Source organism: Podarcis erhardii (assembly GCF_964252035.2).
Source record: "Podarcis erhardii genome assembly, chromosome: 3".
Taxonomy (NCBI): Eukaryota; Metazoa; Chordata; class Lepidosauria; order Squamata; family Lacertidae; genus Podarcis; species Podarcis erhardii.
The window spans coordinates 32783091-32807312 of record NC_138507.1 but is presented as its reverse complement, the minus strand read 5'-3'; the positions used below and the strand labels follow the sequence as shown (position 1 = coordinate 32807312).

The window sequence follows — 24222 nt, the reverse complement described above, 5'->3', positions numbered from 1 at the left end:
AAAGACCCTGATGCTGGGAAAGATGGAGGGCACAAGGAGAAGGGGACGACAGAGGACGAGATGGTTGGACAGTGTTCTCGAAGCTACCAGCGTGAGTCTGACCACACTGTGGGAGGCAGTGGAACACAGGAGTACCTAGCGTGCTCTTGTCCATGGGGTCATGAAGAGTCGGACACGACTGAACGACTAAACAACAGCAACAAAGACTTTGTCTCGTCACCCAAAGACTATTCTAACTTTCTAAATCACATCAATTGAATGAATGGAGGAGAGCGCAAAAACTGTTTGCATCAGCCCTTCCTCCCAACACGTTTCATGTTTACCACTGCACAACCAACGATAAGGCTCTCACTCTCCTGATCCCCATGCACTCCCAGGCGGGCACTCCCTTGGTCAGGTTGCCTATTTCTGCAAGCTAAGTTGCTTATATCACTATATAACAGTGCTCTGTCCTCATAACCAGTATAGCTGAACAAATTCACTCCTTTTTTATTCCAACTGGGTATTACAAACTGTGCAGTGGTAGCATACAATTGTCACGTAAAGGGTGCTCCTGCCTTTTTTTTAATTTATTCAAATGGGGTCAGAAATTCATGGCTACTTTGTTTTTAAGGGGAGGGGTCAGGGCTGCCGGGGAGTGGGTCCCAGCCAACAAAATGGCTGCGGCATGTTCCACAGGGGGGGATGCGTTGGGACAACCGATCTCAGTGATCTCGGGTAGGAGGAGGAGTTACGCTAAGACCAGACCATGTCATTACAGAGAAGGCAGGTTTAGTCGTTGTCTGAGGACTATCCCTGCCTCCAGGTCTGGTCCTGACCAGATGGATACTAGAATCAGCAAGGGATACCCACATGACCTGAAGGTGCTGCTGTGCAATGCCAGGTCAATGATTCATAAGACCACTGCCATCCATGACCTGATCATGGATGGAGGATTTGACCTGGCATGTGTAACAGAGACTTGGTTGAATGAAGCAGATGGGCCTGTTCTTGCCGCTGCTTGTCCACCAGGTTTCTCTTACGCACAGCAACCCAGGCCTTGTGGGCGGGGAGGGGGGGTTGCAGTGATTTTTAGGAAGTCATTAGTTTGCACCAGGCGTCCTATTGGGAAGACCCAGTTTTCTGAGTGCATGTTCTGGAAGTTGGGCAATAGGGGCAGTACAGGATTCCTTTTGGTGTACCGACCTCCCCGCTGCACCAAGGATTCCCTGCCCGAGCTGCTTCAGGTCGTGGCGGATGTTCTCCTGGAGACGCCTAGTTTGGTTGTCCTAGGGGATTTTAATATCCATGCCGACACGACCTTACAAGGGGCCGCTCGGGACTTCGTGGAAAGCATGGCCTCCATGGGGCTGTCCCTGAATAAGTTTGGCCCAACCCATAGCCGCGGACATGCCTTGGACCTGGTGTTTACCTCTACGGATGTTGGTGATCTGACACTAACTAAAAGTGAAACAAAAGAAGTGCCATGGTCAGATCACTTCCTGGTGCAACTGGACTTCTCCGCGACCCTTCCCCTCTGCAGGGAGGTGGGACCGATTCGGATGGTCCGCCCCCGCCACTTAATGGATCCAAATGGTTTCCAGAGAGTGGTAGGGGATGCTTTATCCCATGTTGATGGCCTTTCAGTTGATTCCCTGGTGGCCCGCTGGAATGTGGAGTTAACCAGGGCTATTGACTGTTTGGCTCCGAAGCGCCCTCTCCGATTGCATGGAGCCCGGAGAGCCCCGTGGTTTTCCACGGATCTGAGGGCAATGAAACAATCGTTGAGACGGCTAGAGCGCCGGTGGCGGATAACTCATTCTGAAGCTGACCGGACACAGGTTAGAGCTCAATGTCGAGCCTACCAAGTGGCGGTAGCGACGGCGAAGAAAACTTTCTTCGCCGCCTCTATTGCATCTGCAGAAAACAGCAGCAGGAGACTTTTTCAGGTGGTCCGCAATTTAGCGGAACCACCTGCTACATCGGGGCCCAGTACGGGCCACATGATCTCCTGCAATGATTTTGCAAAGTTTTTTGCAGATAAAGTCGCTCAGATTCGGGAAGAGGTAGACGCCACCGTGGGAGCAGGGCCGGGGCGGGAGAGTGCTAGAGTCCTGTCTAGTCAAATTGCATGGGATCAATTCCAATCTGTTACCACCGAGGATGTGGACAGGCTGCTTGGACGAGTGAAACCAACCACCTGTCTCCTTGATCCTTGCCCATCCTGGCTTATAAAAGCTAGCCGGGAAGGACTGGGTGATGGGCTTCGTGAGGTGGTGAATGCTTCCCTCCGTGAGGGAGCCTTCCCAGACCCACTGAAAGAGGCGGTTATCAAACCACTTCTTAAAAAACCATCTTTAGATGCGGCCACGATGGCCAACTATCGCCCAGTCTCAAATCTTCCATTCTTGGGCAAGGTGATTGAGCGAGTGGTTGCTGAACAACTCCAGGCACGCCTGGAAGAAGCGGACCATTTGGATCCCTTCCAGTCGGGATTCAGGCCTCATCATGGGACTGAAACTGCCTTGGTCGCGCTGGTTGATGATCTCCGGCGGGCCAGGGACAAAGGTGAGAGCTGTTTCCTGGTTCTGCTGGATCTCTCAGCGGCCTTTGATACCATCGACCATAACATCCTTCTGGACCGTCTAGAGGGGCTGGGAGCTGGGGGCACTGTCATACAGTGGTTCCGCTCCTTCCTCCTGGGCCGTGTTCAGAAAGTGGTGGTGGGGGATGAGTGTTCAGACCCCTGGGCTCTCACTTGTGGGGTGCCTCAGGGTTCTGTCCTCTCCCCCATGCTTTTCAACATCTACATGCAGCCGCTGGGAGAGATCATCAGGGGGTTTGGGCTGGGTGTTCATCAGTATGCGGATGATACCCAGCTCTACCTCTCTTTCAAATCAGAACCAGTGAAGGCGGTGAAGGTCCTGTGTGAGTGTCTGGAGGCGGTTGGAGGATGGATGGCGGCTAACAGATTGAGATTGAATCCTGACAAGACAGAAGTACTGTTTCTGGGGGACAGGAGGCGGGCAGGTGTGGAGGACTCCCTGGTCCTGAATGGGGTACCTGTGCCCCTGAAGGACCAGGTGTGCAGCCTGGGAGTCATTTTGGACTCACAGCTGTCCATGGAGGCACAAGTTAAATCCGTGTCCAGGGCAGCTGTGTACCAGCTCCATCTGGTACGCAGGCTGAGACCCTATCTGCCTGTGGACTGCCTCGCCAGAGTGGTGCATGCTCTGGTTATCTCCCGCTTGGACTACTGCAATGCACTCTACGTGGGGCTACCTTTGAAGGTGACCCGGAAACTACAACTAATCCAGAACGCAGCAGCCAGACTGGTGACAGGGAGCGGCCGCCGAGACCATATAACACCGGTCTTGAAAGACCTACATTGGCTCCCAGTACGTTTCCGAGCACAATTCAAAGTGTTGGTGCTGACCTTTAAAGCCCTAAACGGCCTTGGTCCAGTATACCTGAAGGAGCGTCTCCACCCCCATCGTTCTACCCGGACACTGAGGTCCAGCACCGAGGGCCTTCTGGCGGTTCCCTCACTGCGAGAAGTCAAGTTACAGGGAACCAGGCAGAGGGCCTTCTCGGTAGTGGCGCCCTCCCTGTGGAATGCCCTCCCACCAGATGTCAAAGAGAACAACAACTACCAGACTTTTAGAAGACATCTGAAGGCAGCCCTGTTTAGGGATGCTTTTAATGTTTGATGTATCATAGTATTTTAATATTCTTTTGGAAGCCGCCCAGAGTGGCTGGGGAGGCCCAGCCAGATGGGCGGGGTATAAATAATAAATTATTATTATTATTATTATTATTATTATGGCTAGATTGTCCTTTTTTTCGCCACAGCTTGCTGCAACAGTAAGGCACACAGGATGACTTCCAGCATTCCACATAGTTGGACATTCATCTAATTAATTAATATTGGCTGATTAATATTCTGCAGCCTTTCTTTAATGTGCCTGTGGGAGGGGGATTATTGTTTTGCAGTTTCATTTTACTTATTTACTCGTTTTATTCTGTGGACTGCCCTGAGAGCTTATGATGGATGGTACATAAATCTAATAAATAAATAATAAATAAATAATTAGTTCTGGAGCAGTGTAAGTGCACACATCTCTATTCAGCTGGAGAGAAGTGGTTCTGCATACATTTCCCTTTACCGTGGTACCTCGGGTTAAGAACTTAATTCATTCTGCAGGTCCGTTCTTAACCTGAAACTGTTCTTAACCTGAGGTACCACTTTAGCTAATGGGGCTTCCCACTGCCACCGCACCACCGCTGCACAATTTCTGTTCTTATCCTGAAGCAAAGTTCTTAACCTGAGGTACTATTTCTGGGTTAGCGGAGTCTGTAACCTGAAGCGTCTGTAACCTGAGGTACAACTGTACAAGCACAAAACCATACCATTCATTGAAATGGATGGGAATTCCATTGTAAATGCATAGGAACTCATCACAATTCTCCAGAGGAATTCAGGCACCAGGAAGGAGAAGAGAGCATTTTTTTTCTAACAAGGTGGTGGAAGAAAAAGGTACAAGCATATTTCATTCCTGTCATATAAATCTAGAGCACATCTGCACAGTTTGTGACACACCAGAGTAGATCACAAGCTGTGGGGTGGCTTAATAAATCTTTTCTTTGTTGCAAAAACAGCTGTGCTGGCAGGCAAGAGGCAAGCTAATGTGCTGCGTTCAGCTTGATGGGCCCACAGGCTGGACAGATCTGCTCTAGAGGAAAGAAAATTGTTTAAACAATTTTAAACAAGTCGACAACACTGTGTTGCAAATCAGAAGGGTGCATTTTGGGGATTCCTGGAGATAAGGATCAAAAGATTCTGTATCCCTTAGGGGCAAACTTACAACTTGATGTGTTTGCTGTTGCTGAAGAGATAAGAAAACACTCTTCCTTGCTTCTTCCTCCACATGCCAAACCTTACCTGCTTTAACCCACGTGTGTTTTGATATTATTAAAAGTAGCAGAATAGAAAGTGTGCCTCCCACCACCACCCAAAAATATGCAAATATTGTGGACAGCTTTTAATTAAGCTCAATGGAGCATTCATGTTTTGAATTAAGTGATACAAATTCTAAATATTTAGAAGGATACAGTAAATCAGGGGAACTTGCATCCAAACTGATGTTTTGAAAATGAAGCTAGTAAGATGCACTACTTCTACATCATTTGTTTTGTTCTATGATTGAACAGTGAATATATGTAGTGATTCTGACACCCACATACAATAGAAGTATTAGAAATTTGCTGGTACCATACACTGCCCATTTTAAGGTTTCTATGTGGCATGCAATGAAATGTTTTGCTTATAATCCTCCTGTGATTAGTACTTTGTGCTGACCCCAAGCTGTCTGCAATGGCTTAGCAAAAAAAAGGTCAACATTTGTAAAGTCAAAGCTAGTTTAGAAGCAGCCTGACCGAAAGAGACAAGAAGAATGAGTAACTTAGGACGGTCCAGGAAATATGTTCTGTGCACAAGAACGGCAACCAATTTGCATAATTTTTTTAAAGCACAACTTAAAAATCCATAATGTGAAATGGCACGTTGACATCAGACATTTATTTTGTTTATCTTCCCTCTTCCTACCACCACACCACCTTGCAGAAATGATATCAAGAGCTCTCAAGTCGTCAGATGAGATGAACAGGCAAAGCCATAAACCACGCCTCCAGTAAGTGGAAGCTACCACCACCTGACTTTGTCTTTCCTCCCAGCATGCTGCTTACAAAAGCCACAAGCTATATATACAGTAACTTCAGTATGGTGTGCATGCATAAAAATCTGGCGTGTATAGGTTTGGATCACACTGCTGACACCTGAATTTTACTTGGGATACCACTTGTGCTAGTCAAACCTGCATTCTGTACACAACAACCTATTCAAATATTGCATCCCACACATGTTACATGAGGAAGTCTTACATGAACAAACTTCCGAGAAGTCTCCTTCACACTAGCAATCCTCCTCAGCTTGTGGACAGAATAGGTATGCAATATCTTACTCACTGTGTGCAAACAGCTTTTAATCAAGAAGACTGTTTTTATAGGGATTCATGTGGTGATTCAAATCAAACCCCTGAACAAAAAAAAGGAAGGGAATCTCACTGCACTTTCTTCCTCCTTTTTCCTTCTCCCACTCCACCCTGAATATGATCCCAAAGGACTCCCAGAGACAGGACCCACTTTTTCAGAACACTTGGCATGGCATTCTCATAGCATCCTCTGCCATTTCATTGAACCTCTGGGCTGCTCCAACCTAGAATATAATTCAGCTTCAAAACTTTGTACCACTACCCATTACTGAAATGAGTGCTTACCTGTACGTAGGTGATTTGTGGTTTTAGCCATTTTGTTGTAATTATTGCTTAGGACTTTTAAAAATGTACTTACACCCATGTGCCTGTGGGCAATGGATGCATCTTATAAAATGTTACAGCAATGATTGTAAGCTTCCCTTATTCAGTCTAAAGATGTAGTGGTTACACTGCACACAAGTATAGTGTTAGTAATTTGTGACTGTTTTCCTCCATTTGCTAAGGCCCAGTAGGTAGATCAGGGCAGAGGTTTCCTAACACATGCACACACCCCTTTTAGAGCCAAGGGAAACATTTGGAAATTTTAGAAACTGTTGCGGGCACCACAAAATACCCATTTCACAAAAGAAAAACTGGCGGTGCTCAGAACCAACCCCACAAACAGGCAAAACACCCACCTCCAACCAAAAAAGACAGACAAAACAGGTAACCCTTGCAAGCCAAAAAGCAATGATTTTAAGAAACTGGGACAGAAGATTTTGGCAGGTGCCAAGGGAGGTTTTGAGTGTGATGTTGGGGATTCCAGGGTTAGAGGTTATGGTGCATATGGTGCAGCTATGTGATATAGCTAAGAATATATTCCGTCACACCTCTGTGATTAATGCAGCAGTTTTCTTGAAGAAGGAGAACCAGATCTGTCATCCGCTTTTAAGTCACCTTGGTTTTAATGAGTGCATGAGCTTTTAGCCAATAGCTGAGAACTGAAAAAGATGAGCATTTGCCCCTCCCTACCACAATTTGTATTGGACATCCATCCATTTAAAAGATGTAGTCACAGAAACAGGAACAGCCCTTTGTTTTTGTTGTTTAACATAAATGGGACCAAACCCCATACAAAACATCCAAACACCAACCTGGCGGGGAGTGGAGTTGCTGTTTTAGGAGGCAGCCCAGCACAGAATCAAGGGAAAATATTTCAAATTCCTCAAGCACCAGGAGCAATTTTCAAGGTGCCTAGGATTTTTCCAGCCACACAACACAAAACTGTTGCTGTGGTGCATTAAGAAAGGATGCACAGGGTCACCCTGCAAGGATCACTTACTCACCCTCTGCACACACTCTCTAACAAAATCACTGAGATTATCTGCTGATGCATCATTGGTCATTAGCCAAGTAGGTGAGGCTCATTTGACAACAACAAGCAACCTAGCCTTTAGTTTCATAAACACAGTCCTGCAGAACACTCTACCGATAGAGAGGCAACAGGCTCCTTCTGTTCCAACTTTGAAATGCCTACTGAAAGCTTTTCTATTTCATCAGGCTTTTTTAGGCACTTAAGAATACAACTTTTAAATGGTTTTATGTTAAATTTGATGTTGATTTGTTTAAAAGTTTGTAAAATTCAATAAAAAGTAATTGGCAACAAAAAACAACAACACCTTTCCACAATAGTTCAAAAACATTACATGGGATTTATTGTATCGGTTTTATGTAAAGTTGCTGTGAACTGTTTTGATATTTTCTTTAAGATTTAGCAGTATATAAATGTTTTTATAGCTACATTAATGTTCTTAACATTTTCCGCTCATTCCCGATCATGTAAAATTGAATTAAAGCATACTAATCAAGGGCTACCCAGTAGCCATTCTAAACATTACTGATACCAAACAGAGATCACTTTCAAATCACCCTCACTGCAGCTGTTATTTCATGGTAGACAGATAGTGTACAGCAGCTACCTCATGCAGCCTGGTGATTTTCTCTGTACCAGTGGAAGCATCTGAAAATGCTATGTGCCAGTGCGGTGGAGGGGGGAAATCACACCAGCTATATCATGACCTTTTACTTTCAGTAGCTTATCACTGCCGGTAATAGATGCCACATAGAGCAATTAACACTAGTCCTTTCTTACTTAATTGTACACATGTAGACAGTTTTGCCAACAAACAAGGGTGTAAAACCATCTCACAGAAATTGCAGATTTAACACCTTAGCTGTTTTTTTTTTGTTTTTTAACACATGGCAAGTGTTATAAGCATAGCTCTCACTGTGTGCCCCCCCCTTAAATTTCTGTCTCATTCTTTCTCCAAAAGAAGTGCAGAGTGGCAAACAACCAAGCCATATAATACAAAAAAGCTGGGCGCCTTATCTTTTAATGCTTCTAAGACTTTAATAGATGCCTTGTTCAATTTGTACTCTTTCACAGAATGGTATTTCGTAATTAGTAACACAGGTTAGACAACAGAGGTAGGGGAGGCATTAAAGAGTGCAAACCTTTGCAGGATCATGCTGAAACCAAAACATCCATAAAATCTGGGCGTGGCTCACCCACTTGAGATCTGGCAGGTGATCTCAAGTCTAACAGGGTTAGCAAAATAAGAAGATTGAAAAGGTAGACAAGAGGCAGTGAGCAGAATGACTGAACCCTCACCAAATGCTGGCACTTCCCTCTGACATCGCCAGTCTAGTCGTGGCAGCTGTGCTCAGAAAAGCTTCTCATCTGTGTGACCTACACTCCTACAAAGAGGCCAATTTTGAGCCCGTCTACATTACTGCAGACCCACTCGGGGGTGAGGAGGGAACGGGGAAGCAACTCAACAGAAGCGAGGGCCTTCTGTCACAGACAATTCAGAGTTACTGCAAAACCTAACTTCCACATGCTCACTTCAGTAATGCACTGAAATCATTGCTTTGCTTTGTTTTCTTGTGGGCACAGATTTACTCCCACACACGCACACAACATGTAGAATGAGCAGCAAAAGCAGTGAAGATTAAAGAGCATCTGCTGCGAGACTCATCAGATCACAGCAGAGGGAGAAAGCTTTCACCTCCAGCTGCTGCAGAGGAAACCTATAATCATAGTTTGTTACTGGATGCTACCGAATCTGTGGCCAGTTTAACTGGAAACAGAGAAACAAGGACTGGGGCATACACTAGCAAGCTGGATAGTCATGCTCAGCAGCGGGAAAGGGGAAGAGAGAATGTAGACAGATTACTTCCATTACCAGCAGTGCCATGGAGAATAAGTAAACAACCCAGCCTGCCACTTTGTATAAGTAATTCTTGCACAACCAACCACAAAACTGAACAACATAACAATGTAGCACAAAAGAAAGAAAACATTAAATACCTTGACTTTGCCTTATAGTCCCCTGAAAGTGAATTGAATGGTACAAACTTTCCCTTTAAGAAACAATGTTTTTTGGAGTTTTACAGGTCTGTGCCATTGCTGTTGTTTTTTAAAAAGCCTTCAGAAGTTATCAGTGAGGGAACTACCTAGTTTGAGACTGATGGAACCTGATGTGTTCCCGAATGCTCAGGGAGATTTTGCAGTGGGGGGAAGCTGGCCATTCTGCTCTCGCTATGCAATGCAAAGAGGAAATGGGCAGCCGACACAATTGCCAACTCCTTGGCATTCTGGGGAACTTCAGACTAAGGAAGCATGCTGGACGAAGACGAGCGCACAAATCTCGTTCCAAAGCCAACTAAACACTGACTAGTGCAGGTACACAGCCCAGCTTCTGGGCCCAGCTCTGTCAGTGGAGGCCCCGGTAGCCCTAGTAGCTAGAAGCGCCTTTTACCAGGTGCACCAGCTATGACCACCCCTGGAAAGCTTGGCCACAGAAGTTCAGGCAGTGGTGGCTTTGAAACTAGATTACTACAATGAAGAAGAAGAAGAAGAAGAGGAGGAGGAGGAGGAGGAGGAGGAGGAGGAGGAGGAGGAGTAGTTTGGATTTGATATCCCGCTTTATCACTACCCTAAGGTGTCTCAAAGCAGCTAACATTCTCCTTTCCCTTCCTCCCCACAACAAACACTCTGTGAGGTAAGTGGGGCTGATAGATTTCAAAGAAGTGTGACTGGCCCAAGGTCACCCAGCAGCTGCATGTGGAGGAGTGGGGAATCAAACCCGGTTCACCAGATTGTGAGTCCACCGCTCTTAACCACTACACCACACTGGCCCTTTATGAGGAGCTTCCCAAGACCCCATCAGCATATGGAACCTGATTTGTTACTGGGCCACATTCTAGGCATCACTATCTGTATTTAAAACTGTATAGTGACCAGTTTACTTGCAGGACTGCCCTACCCTATGGATGCCCCCTTGAACACTTTGATCTGCAGCACTGTTACTGTTCCAGGTGCCACATAATACTCATTCCAAGCTTGCAATAAATTGGGCTTCTAGGCTGCTGCATCTACACTTAGGAACTGCCTTCCTCTACACTGTATTCTTTTTGGTGCCTGCTTGAAATATTTTTGTTTAGGACAAGCCTATCCAGACATGTAGAAGTAGTATTAGAAACTTAAATATATAATCTAATTGCCAAATGGCACCTTAGACCTAGGTTATGGTTGCCACAATGGAATGTCTAGGTGGTTTGGGGGGGGGTTTTTGCAATGAGATTTGTTGTTGTTGTTTTCATTTCTACACTGCTTTATATTTTAAAGAAAATACATCAAAGTGGTTTGCAACACATTAAAACATCAAATAAAACAATCTAGAATAAAACAAATTCAAAGGAAACTATTTCAGGTCCTTCTGTAAGTGACATTTTGCTTTCTCCAGTCATCAACCTGGCATCCAGAGATCTCTATGTGTTTGCAATTGGACCCACACCAGTCACAAAATGCACCTGGTGCCTGGCTAATTTCTAACATTGCAAAGAAGTTACATGTGTCTACTCTAATCTACTTAGAAGTTTTATTAAAACAAGCAATATATGAATTTTGTTAAATATATTTCCCCCCCCCCCTTAATTGCAAAGCTTTCGTGAAGATGGGCAATTACTGAGTTAGTGCTCTGCATTAAGTAATTACAGCAGTTGTTGAAATCTGAAGTACGCCACACTCATTGCAGCTACTTTTAAAGCACTTGGGATTAATGAGAGAGAGAGAGAGATACTAATGATGTACAGAATGAAATCTCAAGTCGCATCCCAAGAAGGAAAGGTCCACACTCCCTTCCTACCACTAATCTACACATTGTTGTCCACACAAATCTGGAGGCAGCAAGCATGTGAAAAGAAGAAATGTGTATGTGGACTATTTGGGGAAGGGGGATAGCTCAGTGGTAAAGCATCCGAAAGCTCCTGGATTCTCCAGGTATGGTTGGGAGAGACTCCCTAGCTGAAACCCTGGAGAGCATCTTCCAGTCAGTATCAACAATACAAAGTAAGATGGACCAACAGTATAAGGGAGCTGCCTATGGTTCCTAAGAGATGACCTGAGATAATGGCAGAGGATGCATTTCATTTTTTGTAAGAATGCAAATTCATGATGCTAAGTGGTTCTGTATAAACATACAAACCTATTTGGGAGAGGGAAGAATTCAACACAGGGGTCACACAGGAAAAATGCAATGAACCTCCCACTAATTCTCACATAAGCTGGTCCTACTGGGCTATGGACATTTCTAGTTGTGTCCCTTATACACCCACCCATCCTTGCAACCCGTCCCTTCCCTCATTAACTCCACTATTTAAGCCCACATTTTCCAGCTGGGTCTTGTACCGTACACATTGGTTTCACCACAAGGACAGATGGAAATCCCTATTGTACTGTTGAGAATAAGGTTTTTGCCAAAGTATGTCTACACATTGCAAGAAAACAAGTGTTACTGGAAGCACTTGGGTGTAACTGAGTGCAGGCCTGCACCCTGTTGATTTAAGGCGTTTTCAAACCAGGTTTTCCACTCCAAATTTATAGAGGAAAGGCTGTCATAAAACATTGTGACAGGGAAGAAAGACATGACGTGACAGCTGAATCCAGAGTTTCGTCAGGTTTTTGAAGACCTGCACTTCTGTCTATCTGGCTTAGCATCAGAGGTGTGCCTCAAGTGTCTTCAAATTGCTTTGGATGATCCTAGGATGGAGTTTACTTACCTAACTTAGAGGCCACCCGATACTATACGTCACATACAAAAAGAAAGAAAGCAGTGAACACTATATAAAATGTTCACAATAAAAGAAACAGAAATGTAAGCAAGATATAAAAAACCTGAACTACTTCACAAGGTTGTTGTGAGGATATAAATGAAGAGGGAGAGAACCACCTTGAGACACTTGGAGGAAAGATGGGTTGTAAATGCTAAAAAAAAAAAAAAGCACGTGATAAAAATTCTCTGAGTAGTTCCCAACATCAAGCCTTCCCAAAGGCTTGGATAAAAGTTCCTTGGTGAAGGCTGCCGGGTCATTGGCCAGCCTGCAGTCTAAACTGTAGGCACTTACACTCCTTTTAACAAAGCGTCCAAAATTTAAGATGGCTGCACAAAAGTATAAAATTAAAGAAGTTGTTAGACCCATTTAGCCACTACAGTACAATTTATTATTATTATTTTTTAAATGCATGTTAATAATCCAAGTGCTCTTTCAGCTAAGCAGTCTGAAGAGCCTCAAGGAACAATGAAAATATTCTGATCATATTAACTTACAATAAGAGGAACAAAAAGTAACATGCAAACAGGGGCGGGTGGGTGCTTGAGGCAGGCCTTTGAATTCAGTCAGAAGGCTATGCAGAGCAAGTAAACAGGTGAGCATCTTTATATCTCTGTGCTTCTTTCTCCATGCTGCTCTTCCAGCCCCTCCAGCCCATTTTTTCCCCTCCCACCCAGTTTTCAGGGTGTTTTCCCTCAATCAGCATTCTACAGGCACTGGGCTTGCTCAATACCCATGAGGATGTTTAGAAGGAATATCCTCCCTGCTGCAGCCATCCATGCCTTTGTAGGGTTTGTATCTCTGAATATATCAGGGGTACCCCATGCCTGCTCCCACCTCCCATTTGTGCAAGTGCGCTGCAATTCAGGCTACCTAAGAAATGGCATTCAGATAACTGAATCAGAATTAGAGTATCGTATTTGTTTTAGAACATTGCAAGTATTTTTAAAAAACCAAGTTTAGCTTGAAATACACACAAAAAAAGCTCATCACAAGTATTAAAAATGAGAAATTTAAGGAGGTGATGTACCAATTCATATTTTAAACTGAAAATTCAAATACCCACATATATATGTTGCTGCTATCATAAGAACACAAGAAGAGTTGACTGGATCAGACCACCTAATCCAGCATTTTGTTTTCTCACACAACTGTGTGCAAAACCTTGAAGCAATTTGCGCTATCCTCGCTTCATTGCAACCCCTAACTAGAAAACTTGCTTTCATATCAACACTATCACATGGCTGAATCAGGACCAATTGTAAATCGCCTCACATTTAGTGTGGGAACAGGACACAGTAACATCCTGTAAGAACAGAAGCCAAAAGGTGACTAATCACCTGTGAAAACAACGTTAGGGACTGTTAAGGCATCAACAAGGCATGAGACACGATATATTCTCTTGTGGGTCCTGGGGATAGTTGAGAAACTACGAAAGCAGTATTGTCAGAAACATTTACTTCCCAAAAAGCGCTGCCATGCACAGTCCACACAACAAGTCCAGAGAGCAGTCTGAAGGCATATAACACATGAACTAAGCCGGAACTATGTTGTTTTGTTTTTTGTCCTACATAGTTGCTTGTTTAATTACAAATTGCATTAGTGGGGAGAATGCCTTGCCCACCACAGGTGTATCCTTTCGAAAGCCTGACTTCATGACAGTGGAGAGGTGGGCAGTGACAACCCACACAGGATCCCCTTCCTCCACCACAGGAGAATTACTAGAATAAAAGTGTTCCAAGCTCCTTGGAGGAAGAGCAATATATACGGAAGCATTGCAGGAACCTCAATTATCCAGTTTCACATATGTCTGGCCTTGCTCATGGTACAGTATCACCTGCATACCTTAGCTGACTTGAAGCCATGCCATGCCTTAAAACCTGCTGTTCCAGAGAATCTAGATATTTCAAAAGAGAATTGTTCAGGCAACAAGCCATCCACTTCAGCGATAAAACTTGCTGGGTCGAAAGAAATTCTATTATTATTAATTATTATTATTATTATTATTATTATTATTAGGAGCATAAGGAAATGTCAGTTCCATTATGTATTCGCAATCCTCCAAATGCCATTTAGTTTCTTTCTCTCTCTCTCTCTCTCTCTCTCTCTCTCTCTCTCTCTCACACACACACACACACACACACACCCTATATTGTCATCTCTGAATTGCTTTAAAGTCTCAAGGCTCGCAAACGAAAACACATTGTTTCTTGCCTAAATGCGATTAACCTTCCCCTTCATACCAAACTGCTAAGGCAGCCTTCCAGAACCTGTTTTGGATTCCAGCTTCCATCAGCCCCCCGCCAGAATCGTCAATGGTCAGGACTTGGGGGGGGGGAGACTGTAGACCACAACATCCAGAGGACAGCAGGTTGAAAAAGACTGCTTCTGTTATATATTTCCTGAAAGGAAATAGCTAAAAAAACATGCACACCGCATTGCCCCCACACGTTGCTTGATCTGTTCTTCCTACACATAATCAGGGTGGCAAAGAGATTTCCATTATGCTTTGGAACTTTTCCCCTATCGGGACAAGTGTGTGGGGTTATTGTTTTCTGTCTCTACTATACATTGCATTCCCCTCCTCCTTATTTGCACAAGTTACAAATGTTCAGAGAACAAATTTAGGCGGCCCTTCAATGTTTTCACACCTTGGGCAATTTCTTTATTTATTAAGACCATATCTATACTATGGAATTGTAAAGTTCTGGACATTGGATCTGAGAGCCAAACTACACCTGATGTTGATAAATCTGTTAGCTATGAATCCACAATTGCAAGCCATCCTGCTGGCAATGACAACAACTGAGGAAGACAAAGATGTGTTCCTGGTAGTCACTTGCTAGACTGTGTAGCCCATGCATTTAAGAAGGCATAAAATATAGTGAAGTGAGTGCCTTCCCAGATATCAGCCATGTCAGATAACCCTATGCTCAGCAGTAGATGCCTTGGTGCTGCTGTCAGCAGTGGGTGCTCAGTTGGTGCTCACTCATTGCAGGGCCTTTTCAGTGGTGGTCCCCTGGTTGTGGAATGCTCTCCTTAGGGAGATGCACCCATCTTTATCATCAGTAACTTTCAGGAGAAACTTGAAAACATTCCTCTTTACCCAGGCATTTGATAGCTAAAGAACACTGTTCCTGGCAACACTGAGACCACTGAGTGGAATCATATTTTTAACTCTATGCTTTCAGAATATTTCAAACTGATTTTAATTGTAGTGGGGTTTTAAAAAATATCTTCATTTTTTAATTTTGGGTCTGCTTGTAACCCTGGGCTCCTTCGGGAGGAAGGGCAGGATATAAAATTCAATAAATAATAATAAATACTGGAAGGTGCAAAACGAAGACCATTGCTAAAAATGAAAATATGTACACTCAGATGTTTGGTAAACTGCACAAAATATTATTTAGACCAGAGAGAGGTATTGGCAGAGGTGATATATATATATTACATCACAGTGCCAGTAAATAGAAGGTTTTAGTAAAGCTTTGTTTTAATGGAACCACATTTCTTTTGTTTACATAGAAATTTCTATCCTGCACTTCTTAATACCTATGGACAACTCAAAGCAGCTCAAAAGAGGGGTCAGCAAAAGGTAGATTGGGATCTATTGACAGATATCTAGGAGAATGACAAAAGTTTCTGACTTCCAATTGTTTAACAACGAAGCTCTCCCAACCCCCATGCCCAACTAGGCTTATGAAAATGAAAGTTCAGGGGTCGGGAGGAGAATCAAGAGTAGGACCTTCATATGAAAAATGTTGTGAGCTCATTTCTGGTACTGATCATGAATTTATGGGCTGAGCTTGTGCTCAGAGGCAGCTTGCTTCTAATTCTTTGAATCAAGTCCACCCAGTCGAGCCTCTATTTTGCAGCTGCCACTGGCTGAGCTACAGTAAAACAAAACAAAAAACAAAATAGAACCATCAAGTGTTAAAACCTGCCAGTTCCTGCCTTACGACCCTTGGAAATCACAATATTCCCTAAAACAATTTTGACAGAAGCAAGGGCAACAGAAAAAAAATGCAACCTTTATTTACCAGCTCTTGGTTATTTTTCTTTGGCTGTGGGGAGAAGCAAGTGGAATGCTGGAATGTGACCTGGGTTCAAGCCCTAGAAACACTTCCTGGATCTGACATGTTACTAACCATACATCACTGGGCAGATGAAAATGAATGAATGAATGAATGAATGAATGAAACACTTTTGTTGAATTCAGAAAACACACCAAGCCATACTTTGTGGTAACTATAGACTAGAAGCACAAACATACAACAAGTTCACTCCCCTGACCAGGATGCAGCATCTCTGCAAAAAGAGTGACGACTAACTCCTTTGCTCATGCGGACATCACACCAAAGTCCCTTCATGTCTTACTCATCTGAAGTGGGCTCATCACATAAAAGCAGTCTCAGGCTGTGCATGTTGATGTCTGCATAGGGGGAGTCAGTGTCTGCGCACAAAGGCTTGCAAACATTCAAAAACCCTATGGGCCACACACAACTAAGTCCTACTCAGAGTAGACCCACTGAAAGCAACAAACCTAAGTTAGTCATGCCCATCAAGAGATGATGATGATGATGATGATGATGAAGAAGAAGAAGAAGAGTAGTTTTCAATTTGATATCCCGCTTTCTCACTACTGAAGGAGTCTCAAAGTGGCTTACATTCTCCTTTCCCTTCCTCCCCCACAACAAACACTCTGTGAGGTGAGTGGGGCTGAGAGACTTCAGAGAAGTGTGACTAGCCCAAGGTCACCCAGCAGCTGCATGTGGAGGAGCTTCAATGTCTACTGTGAGCAGGATTAGACCCTGCATGATCAGGATCCCAGAATGAGTGAGTGCCTGTGTGTGTAGACAGGCTTCCCCCATGAAGACATCCACACAATGCATGGATAGAGGGGTGTGTGGGCAGATAGCAATGTGACTTGGGGGGCAGTAGTCCTGCCTTGCTGTGCCTACTACTCATACAGCACCTTTCACCCAAGTAACTTCTGAAGGGGGCTTGAATCAGAGTTGGCAAAAACCATGGTTTGAAAACAACTTCAAACCATAGCTTCTTATTCTGGTTTGGTGATCACTCATAAGCCTTCCCCCCCACCCTAGTTCAGACATCCACTTCGAACCAGTTATACTTTCTTAACCATGTTTTGCTCTGAGAAGAGTCACTGTAAACTGAGAGTACAATAGAAATAAGGTTAGTTCTTTAGAAGACCAAATATAGGAGCTGAAGGTATTGTATTTCTTAAAGGAAAAATTCAAGAATGGAAAGACAAACATGTTTATCACTTTTAAGAAGCATGTTGTCAGGTTCAATGACTTTACCCAGACAAACATACTGACAGACCACAGCATGATATTTGAGCATGAAGCAGCTACAAACACACACACACACACACACACACACACAGTATGGCTCAGTGATTTGGCATATGACTCGCACAAAGGTCTGCACCCATGAAGCTGTGCCTTTGAATCCTGGAAGAAGGCAATCTAAGAAGAGTTTTTCTAATGAAGTTCCCTTTCCAGAGGGGAAGCACAAACTGTATATGGCAGAGGCATAGCTCAGTGAAAGAGCAATGTGATCTCCAGTAAAATAATATCAGAGAGCAGGACTAGGAAATACCTATTTTTCTAGAAAAATAGGTGCTGGTACGCACCATGAAGTTGTTACAGTAAGTGCTACATTTTTAACAATACAAAAGAGGTGCTGGTACTGTGTACCCTGGAGGGAAGCACTGAGAATACCATTTTCTAAGATTTTGAAAAGCCAGTACTAGAGAGAGTTGATTCGTCTTTTTATTACAGAATGTTTGATTCCAAATCGATGCACAAGCAGTGAAGCAGTATACTGTATCTATCATTCCCACAGAATTCAGGCAGCCCTGTTCAGGGATGTTTTTAATATGTAATGCTGTATTGTTTTTAATGCCGATTGGGAGCCGCCCAGAGTGGCTGGGGAAACTCAGCCAGATGGGCGGGGTATAAATAAATTATTATTATTATTATTATTATTATTATTATTATTATTATTATTATTATTTAATTCAAGACAGTTCCTTATATCCTAGATGGAATGAATCATCACACAGAATACTTCAGGTCCTCTGACAATTTATAGGTGCTAAAGTCCTTTGCCCCTAGGGTACGGGTTCTAAGAGTGAAAATAGCAAAAGAAAACAAGCAACACTCATCCTATAAATTGAGAACTGACAATTATCAGTCTTTCTACTTCAAAAATGGCCTACCTACCAAAAGTGATGATTCTGCTCCATTCTAGTAGCTACTTGAACCAAGGGGTACACTCCAGGCTTGCACTCCTAAGTAGCTAAAAAGCTCAATATGGGAAAGCAGACTTCCACATCTCTTACAGCAGGGATGTTGGAATTACCTAGATATTGCTGGACTCCAACTTGCAGCAGCAGCAGTCAGTGCAGCCAACAGTCAGGGATAATGGGACCTGAGAGTCCAGCTGTATCCCATCCCTGTCTTATAGAATCAGGAACCATTGCTATAAACCAAATGTGGCTCAGAATACACACCTGTCTTCACCATATTGTTTCCAGTGGGATGCAGATTCATATGCACATTGAAATGCTCATTAGTATTTTGACACGACTAGCCACGCATAAATGGTGGGGAGGGTTTTTAAGCATGACCAGAGCTAGATAAGGGTGATGTTTTCTCCAAGTGTCATGCATGCTGATTCAGCAGACATGCTTGTACATCACATCACATGGAAACTTTTACCAAAATCCGGTAGCTAAAACAGCAAGCAGCAGCTTTCCTCAAGCTGAATTATTCACCTATGCTTCTTTCAGGTTACTCTCTCGGGTCCTTGCCTGTTCTGTCCTTCTATTTCAGCCTCTGTCCTCTATGCAGCTTGTCACTTAGCTTCCCTGTATCCCAGTTCTCAGACATACCCTGTGTTTCCACTTTAATCTAGGCACACCAAAAACCTTCTCTTCCCTCACAGAAACTGGACTGCAAAGGGCTTAGTTCCCCAAGAAACCACAGCAACTCAGCCAGTCGGTACCACAGGCTGTTCACCACCACAAATGTAGATGTGGTGGTACTTGATTCATAAACTTGTACAGTGAAAGGGGAAGTATCTACTGGTACATTAAGGGGGGGGGGAACAGTGGCAGAAGGAGACTTACTTGAGGCCATAAAAATGCTTTCTGCCCATATTTTAAACCCATCTAAAGACCCTTTTCAGAACCACTGGTAAAAGCAGCACATATCAATACCATTGCTGCATCTATGGATTATATCACTCACTTATAATGAGGCCTCACTACAGACTTACCCCAAGTATTTCAGAAGAGATGCAAGGTAATTCGAGCTGACGTGGTTATGTTTTAGTCACAGGGTCTGCTTTATTTGTACCGTGCGTGTTTTTAAAATATAAAATAACCCACTCAGAACCTTTTTATTTGGACAGGCTAACAAAAGGCTAACACAACCCCCCTACAAAAAAACCTAACACAGCAGGAGACTAGGAATTTATAAAACAATGTTTGCAATAATTCCTGTGTAAAGGGGATAGTTCACATGGTCTTCTCCATCTCATTGTAAATCCAAATGATCTTTTTTCCATGGTGAACCTGAGCATGGGCCAGTTCAACAACTATAAGCGGCCACCCTCATGACCACATTAATTGAACACAATACCACAATTCCCATCTCCACAGCAATACCTGAAAATGGAAGGTTAGTTCCAGCACTACTTTACCCAGTGGAAAAAAATCCAGAAGTTAATTTACATCAGGCAGACAGGGGCTACCTAACAAGAGCCCAGTACCACTTTCACTATTCTCCTATATCTTGGGTCCCAAGTTTGTTTGCTCCTCATTTATTCTTTCCTGACAAGATGCTCTTCTAAAATCTCATTCGTACCTGGCTGTGAAGCAGGACAGTTTTTGTTTTTTTTAACAAGGCAAACAGGCCATCACACAAATGGAAAAGCAGGTCTTGCAAGACTTGAGACTTAGGGCTGTGTTGGCAAGGAAGGCTGGCGCCCAGGCAGAGACAGCTGTTTTTCAGGTCCCCTTCCCTACCTAGCTAGCTCCTCGCCCCACACTTTCTCCTCTTGTCCATCCCAAACTAGCGAGCGGTGGGGGGCGGGGGCTTTTGCTAGCGCGCTCTGACAGAAGCCCGTGCGCCAAAGAGACCACCGTCGGAATGTATTGATGCCGTCGTGAGAACGGGGGTCACGACACACTCCTTCCGAGTAAACCAGTCACCCGCGCTGATAGGTGGCTGGAGAAGAACACTAAGGGCGGAACTCCCCCCCCCCCCCTGCCCCGGCCGCGAAGTTCAGAAGTTTGAGAAACGGCCCTGATTTCAATGGGCCACCTCCCCCCCCCCCCCGCGCTTCGCTGCTAATGGTTGCTCCCAGTCCCAGCCGAGGTTGAAGGAACCTCTCGCGGACTCTTTCACCTTTAGGATCGGGGAGGGGTGGGGGGAGGCGAGAGCGGCGCTCCATTCCTGACCCACCTGCGAAAATGAATCTCTCCCCTCACATACACACACACACACACGCAGCCCAGAAGGGCGGCCCCGCCGTCTCTTCGCCCCCTATTTCGCTCACCTTCGGCAGCTCTCGGAGTTGGTTGGCGTCGAGCAGGAGCTCTTCGAGGCTGCGGCTGTAGCGGTAGATTTCCTCGGGCACGGCGGCCAGCGAGCAGTGGCGCTTGTCGATAATCTCCACATGACGGTTGCACCGCCACAGCGGGATGCAATGAAACATAGCAGCAAAGGCGGCGGCGGCAACCCTCTGCCTGCCTCCCGCAGCCCAACCCTCGGCAAGCTGCGCGAGGCCACTCGGGGCAGCGCCTCAGCCTCCCCGCGGCCCCCGGCCCGGCTCGGCTTCCACTTCCAGCGCCAGGCGCGCGCGCGCGCGAGGCTTATTTCGCCCTCGGCGGGCGGGCGGGCGGGCGAGCGAGCGGAGAGAGAGGAGAGCAGCGCGGAGGGGAGCGGCTCCAAACCCGGCCCTTAGCAACCCTCGCCGCCGACGCCGGCTCCCCAGGCACGTCGCCTTTGCTGGTCTGCCAGCCGCCGCCGCCGCCGCCTTCGAGGCCGCCCTCGCCTTCTCCTCTCTCCTCAGCAAGTCCCGGAGGAGGAGGAGGAGGAGGAGGAGGAGGCGGCGGCAGCTCCTGCAAACATTCGCCTGGGACAGCAGAAAACTCTTTCCTGCCGCTCCAGACTACTACGCGCAGAAAAGAAAAGAAACAGAAAACCTTCCTGCTGCTTTTGTCTCTTATTGGGCCTCCGCTGTCCAATCAGGGTCCCCCAGTTCTCCCAAGGAGCCCGGCTCGCTCGTCGCTCAGGCTCCAGCAGCAGCAGCACCTTTCTTCATTCCTGCGCCTGACCCGGAACACTCGCTGGCTCGGCGCTCTGGCTCCCTCCCTCCTTCCCTTCCTCCGTCGCGCTCTCCCTCTCCCTCCTCTCCCTCCCTCGCTCTTCCCAAGCTGACATCACCAGCCGCTGGTCCCTCCCCTTCTCCCTCGCTGGGACTCGGGGATCTGACCCCGAGGTGGTGCGTGCGACACCCAAGCAAGGGAGAAGGGAGAAGGAACGAGCCCCTCGCCTCCGTCGGCTGCGGGGAGAAATTCCAGGGGACGGGGAGGAAGGGTGGCGAAAAGAAGAGGGAATGATTCCCAGCCCCCGCTTCTCCCAAAGTTTCCTGGCCAGGGGTAGCTCAATCGATAGAGCAGGAGACTCTTAATGTCAGGGTGGTGGGTTTTGAGCTCCATGTTGGGCAGAAGATTCCTGCATTGCAGGAGGTTGGACTAGATGACCCTCGTGGTCCCTTGCACCCAGTGCCGGGTTTACCTATAAGCTAAATAAGCTATAGCTTAGGGCCCCACTCTCTTGGGGGGGCCCAAATAATTTAAAGGGGGGGGGAACTTGATGTACGTTTCCAAAATATAAGATAAACAAATAAAATAAAACCTACATACAGCAACAGTGCTTTGTGTTGTGTAGGCTCCTATTTGTTATGTGCAAATGGCTTTACATACCTATTAGGTCTGTAAATTTACCATATAGCATATAATCAACACAAAAAACAGCAACAATTTGTTGTTGACAAAGGACAGCTGGACATATAAAGGGCCCCATTACCTTCAGTAGCTTAGGGCCTCATCAAACCTAAATCCGGCCCTGCTTCCACCTCTGTGATTCATCTTTTGAGGAGAAAGATTCCACCAGTGGCATGTGGACTAAGGGGACTAGGCTAGTTCCCTAAATATTCCCAGTACATTAGAGTGTTAAAGTCTGGCACCTCCTTCCCCAAGTCTAGGATGCTTCTGCCCGGCTTAGGGAGGGAGGTGTGTTGCTGACACCTGTAATGTCTCACGATAGCAATGTTGCCTGCCCCCCCCCCCAATTGCCGTTGTAGGCGGGCGCCTCTGGCCCTAACTGTTCTCCCATAAAATAAAAAGTTTGCCACTGGATTCCACTCACATGGCATCCCAGCCAGCCCCCTCCACATTCATTTTGCAAATCAAAGTCAGGGAATCAAAGGCATTCTGCAAGGCACAGCATCCTTCTCTGCCCACCGTACTTGGAATTAAGTTGCACAAAGGAGAGCAGCCCTGCCCTCCTATGAGACTTGCTTTTTCCTTTCTCATAGATGAGGAGCCTAAGGTGCTCCAGTTGTCAGCAGCAGCCAGCAGGGCCACATCTGGAGTGCCACTTCATCGGGGTGGGTTAGGCTGAGACCAAGGGGCCACCAGTTATGTCCAGGCTTGGCAGTAAAAAATAAAACCCCACTAGCCAGAAGAAATATAGTAAAAGTACCTCTGTGCTCACCAGAATTAAAGAGACAGGCTTCTAGGAAAGATGGTGTTGCTCCTACACAAGTCTGAGTCCCTACATGTATCTAGAAATGCAACACCATCCCCACCTCCCTAGCAAATATGCATAATTAGAGAACACAAGCTGTCTTGCCCAAAATTCCTGACTCCACCCCCAACTTTCACACTCTTCACGTTAACAATACTTAAAAACCCCCTCAAATAAAAAATCTTTTTCAACTCTCTTGCCATAGATATAATCTTCATTCCATGACCAGACCAACATCACCAAATAAGCTTTGCAACTGAACAGGGATTTGAACTTGAGTTTCTCCAGTCCAATGGGACGCGGGTGGTGCTGTGGTTTAAACCACAGAGCCTAGGGCTGGCAGATCAGAAGGTCGGCAGTTCGAATTCCCACGCTGGGGTGAGCTGTTGTTCGGTCCCTGCTCCTGCCGACCTAGCAGTTTGAAAGCACACCAAAAGTGCAAGTAGATAAATAGGTACTGCTTTGGCAGGAAGGTAAACAGTGTTTCTGTGTGCTGCTCTGGTTTCTCCAGAAGTGGCTTAGTCATGCTGGCCACATGACCCAGAAAAACTGTCTGCAGACAAACGTCGGCTCTCTTGGCCAATAAAGCGACATGAGCGCCGCAACCCCAGAGTCGTCCGTGACTGGACCTAACGGTCAGGGGTACCTTTACCTTTACCTTTTACCTTCTCCAGTCCAAGTCCAAGGCATAAGCAGCTACAGCACACACCCTCTTCGAAGGAATTTAAGCAGGATCACTGTGTGTTACGTGCTTGTACCATACATATCTAAAGAACACATACCGTCCCTCTCAAAATCTGATTTGTTGCATATCTAATTCGCATGCACCTCTTTTTCAAGGTATTTCTTAGTCAGCATCCTGTGTTGGTGATATGATAGCCAGAGCTTCCCATATCTGGAAGTACTCACAGACCTGTCTTAATGAGGTCCTTCAAAGTAATTGTTGGCAGAAGCTCACCAACACCTCATAGTCTGTTTGAGCTACAGACCTTGAAACTCATGTCTGTTGTCAAAGTGTTGCACAGGGGGCTTCTAGGTCCTAATAATAATGTGGCTGGGATTAGGATTAGTGCAGGCATGCCTCCATGCTCTGCTATCACATTGTCATATGACTCATGCAAGGCCTTGTGCAGTGCGATTGCACCAGGTTAGCTGCAACACACTGACTCATTGGAGAAGTGTCTATG

General features: G+C 45.5%; 1 protein-coding gene across 1 annotated transcript in view; it reads right to left on the bottom strand.

Moving 5' to 3' along the window:
- Positions 1–21072, bottom strand: part of LRRC1 (leucine rich repeat containing 1) — a 62531-nt gene extending 41459 nt beyond the window's left edge. The window contains exon 1 of the mRNA XM_081857179.1: positions 20778–21072. Within this exon, the coding sequence (XP_081713305.1) occupies positions 20778–20936 (159 nt within the window). The 5' untranslated portion in view covers positions 20937–21072. The remainder of the gene's footprint in view (positions 1–20777) is intronic.
- Positions 21073–24222: the final 3150 nt, after the last annotated feature.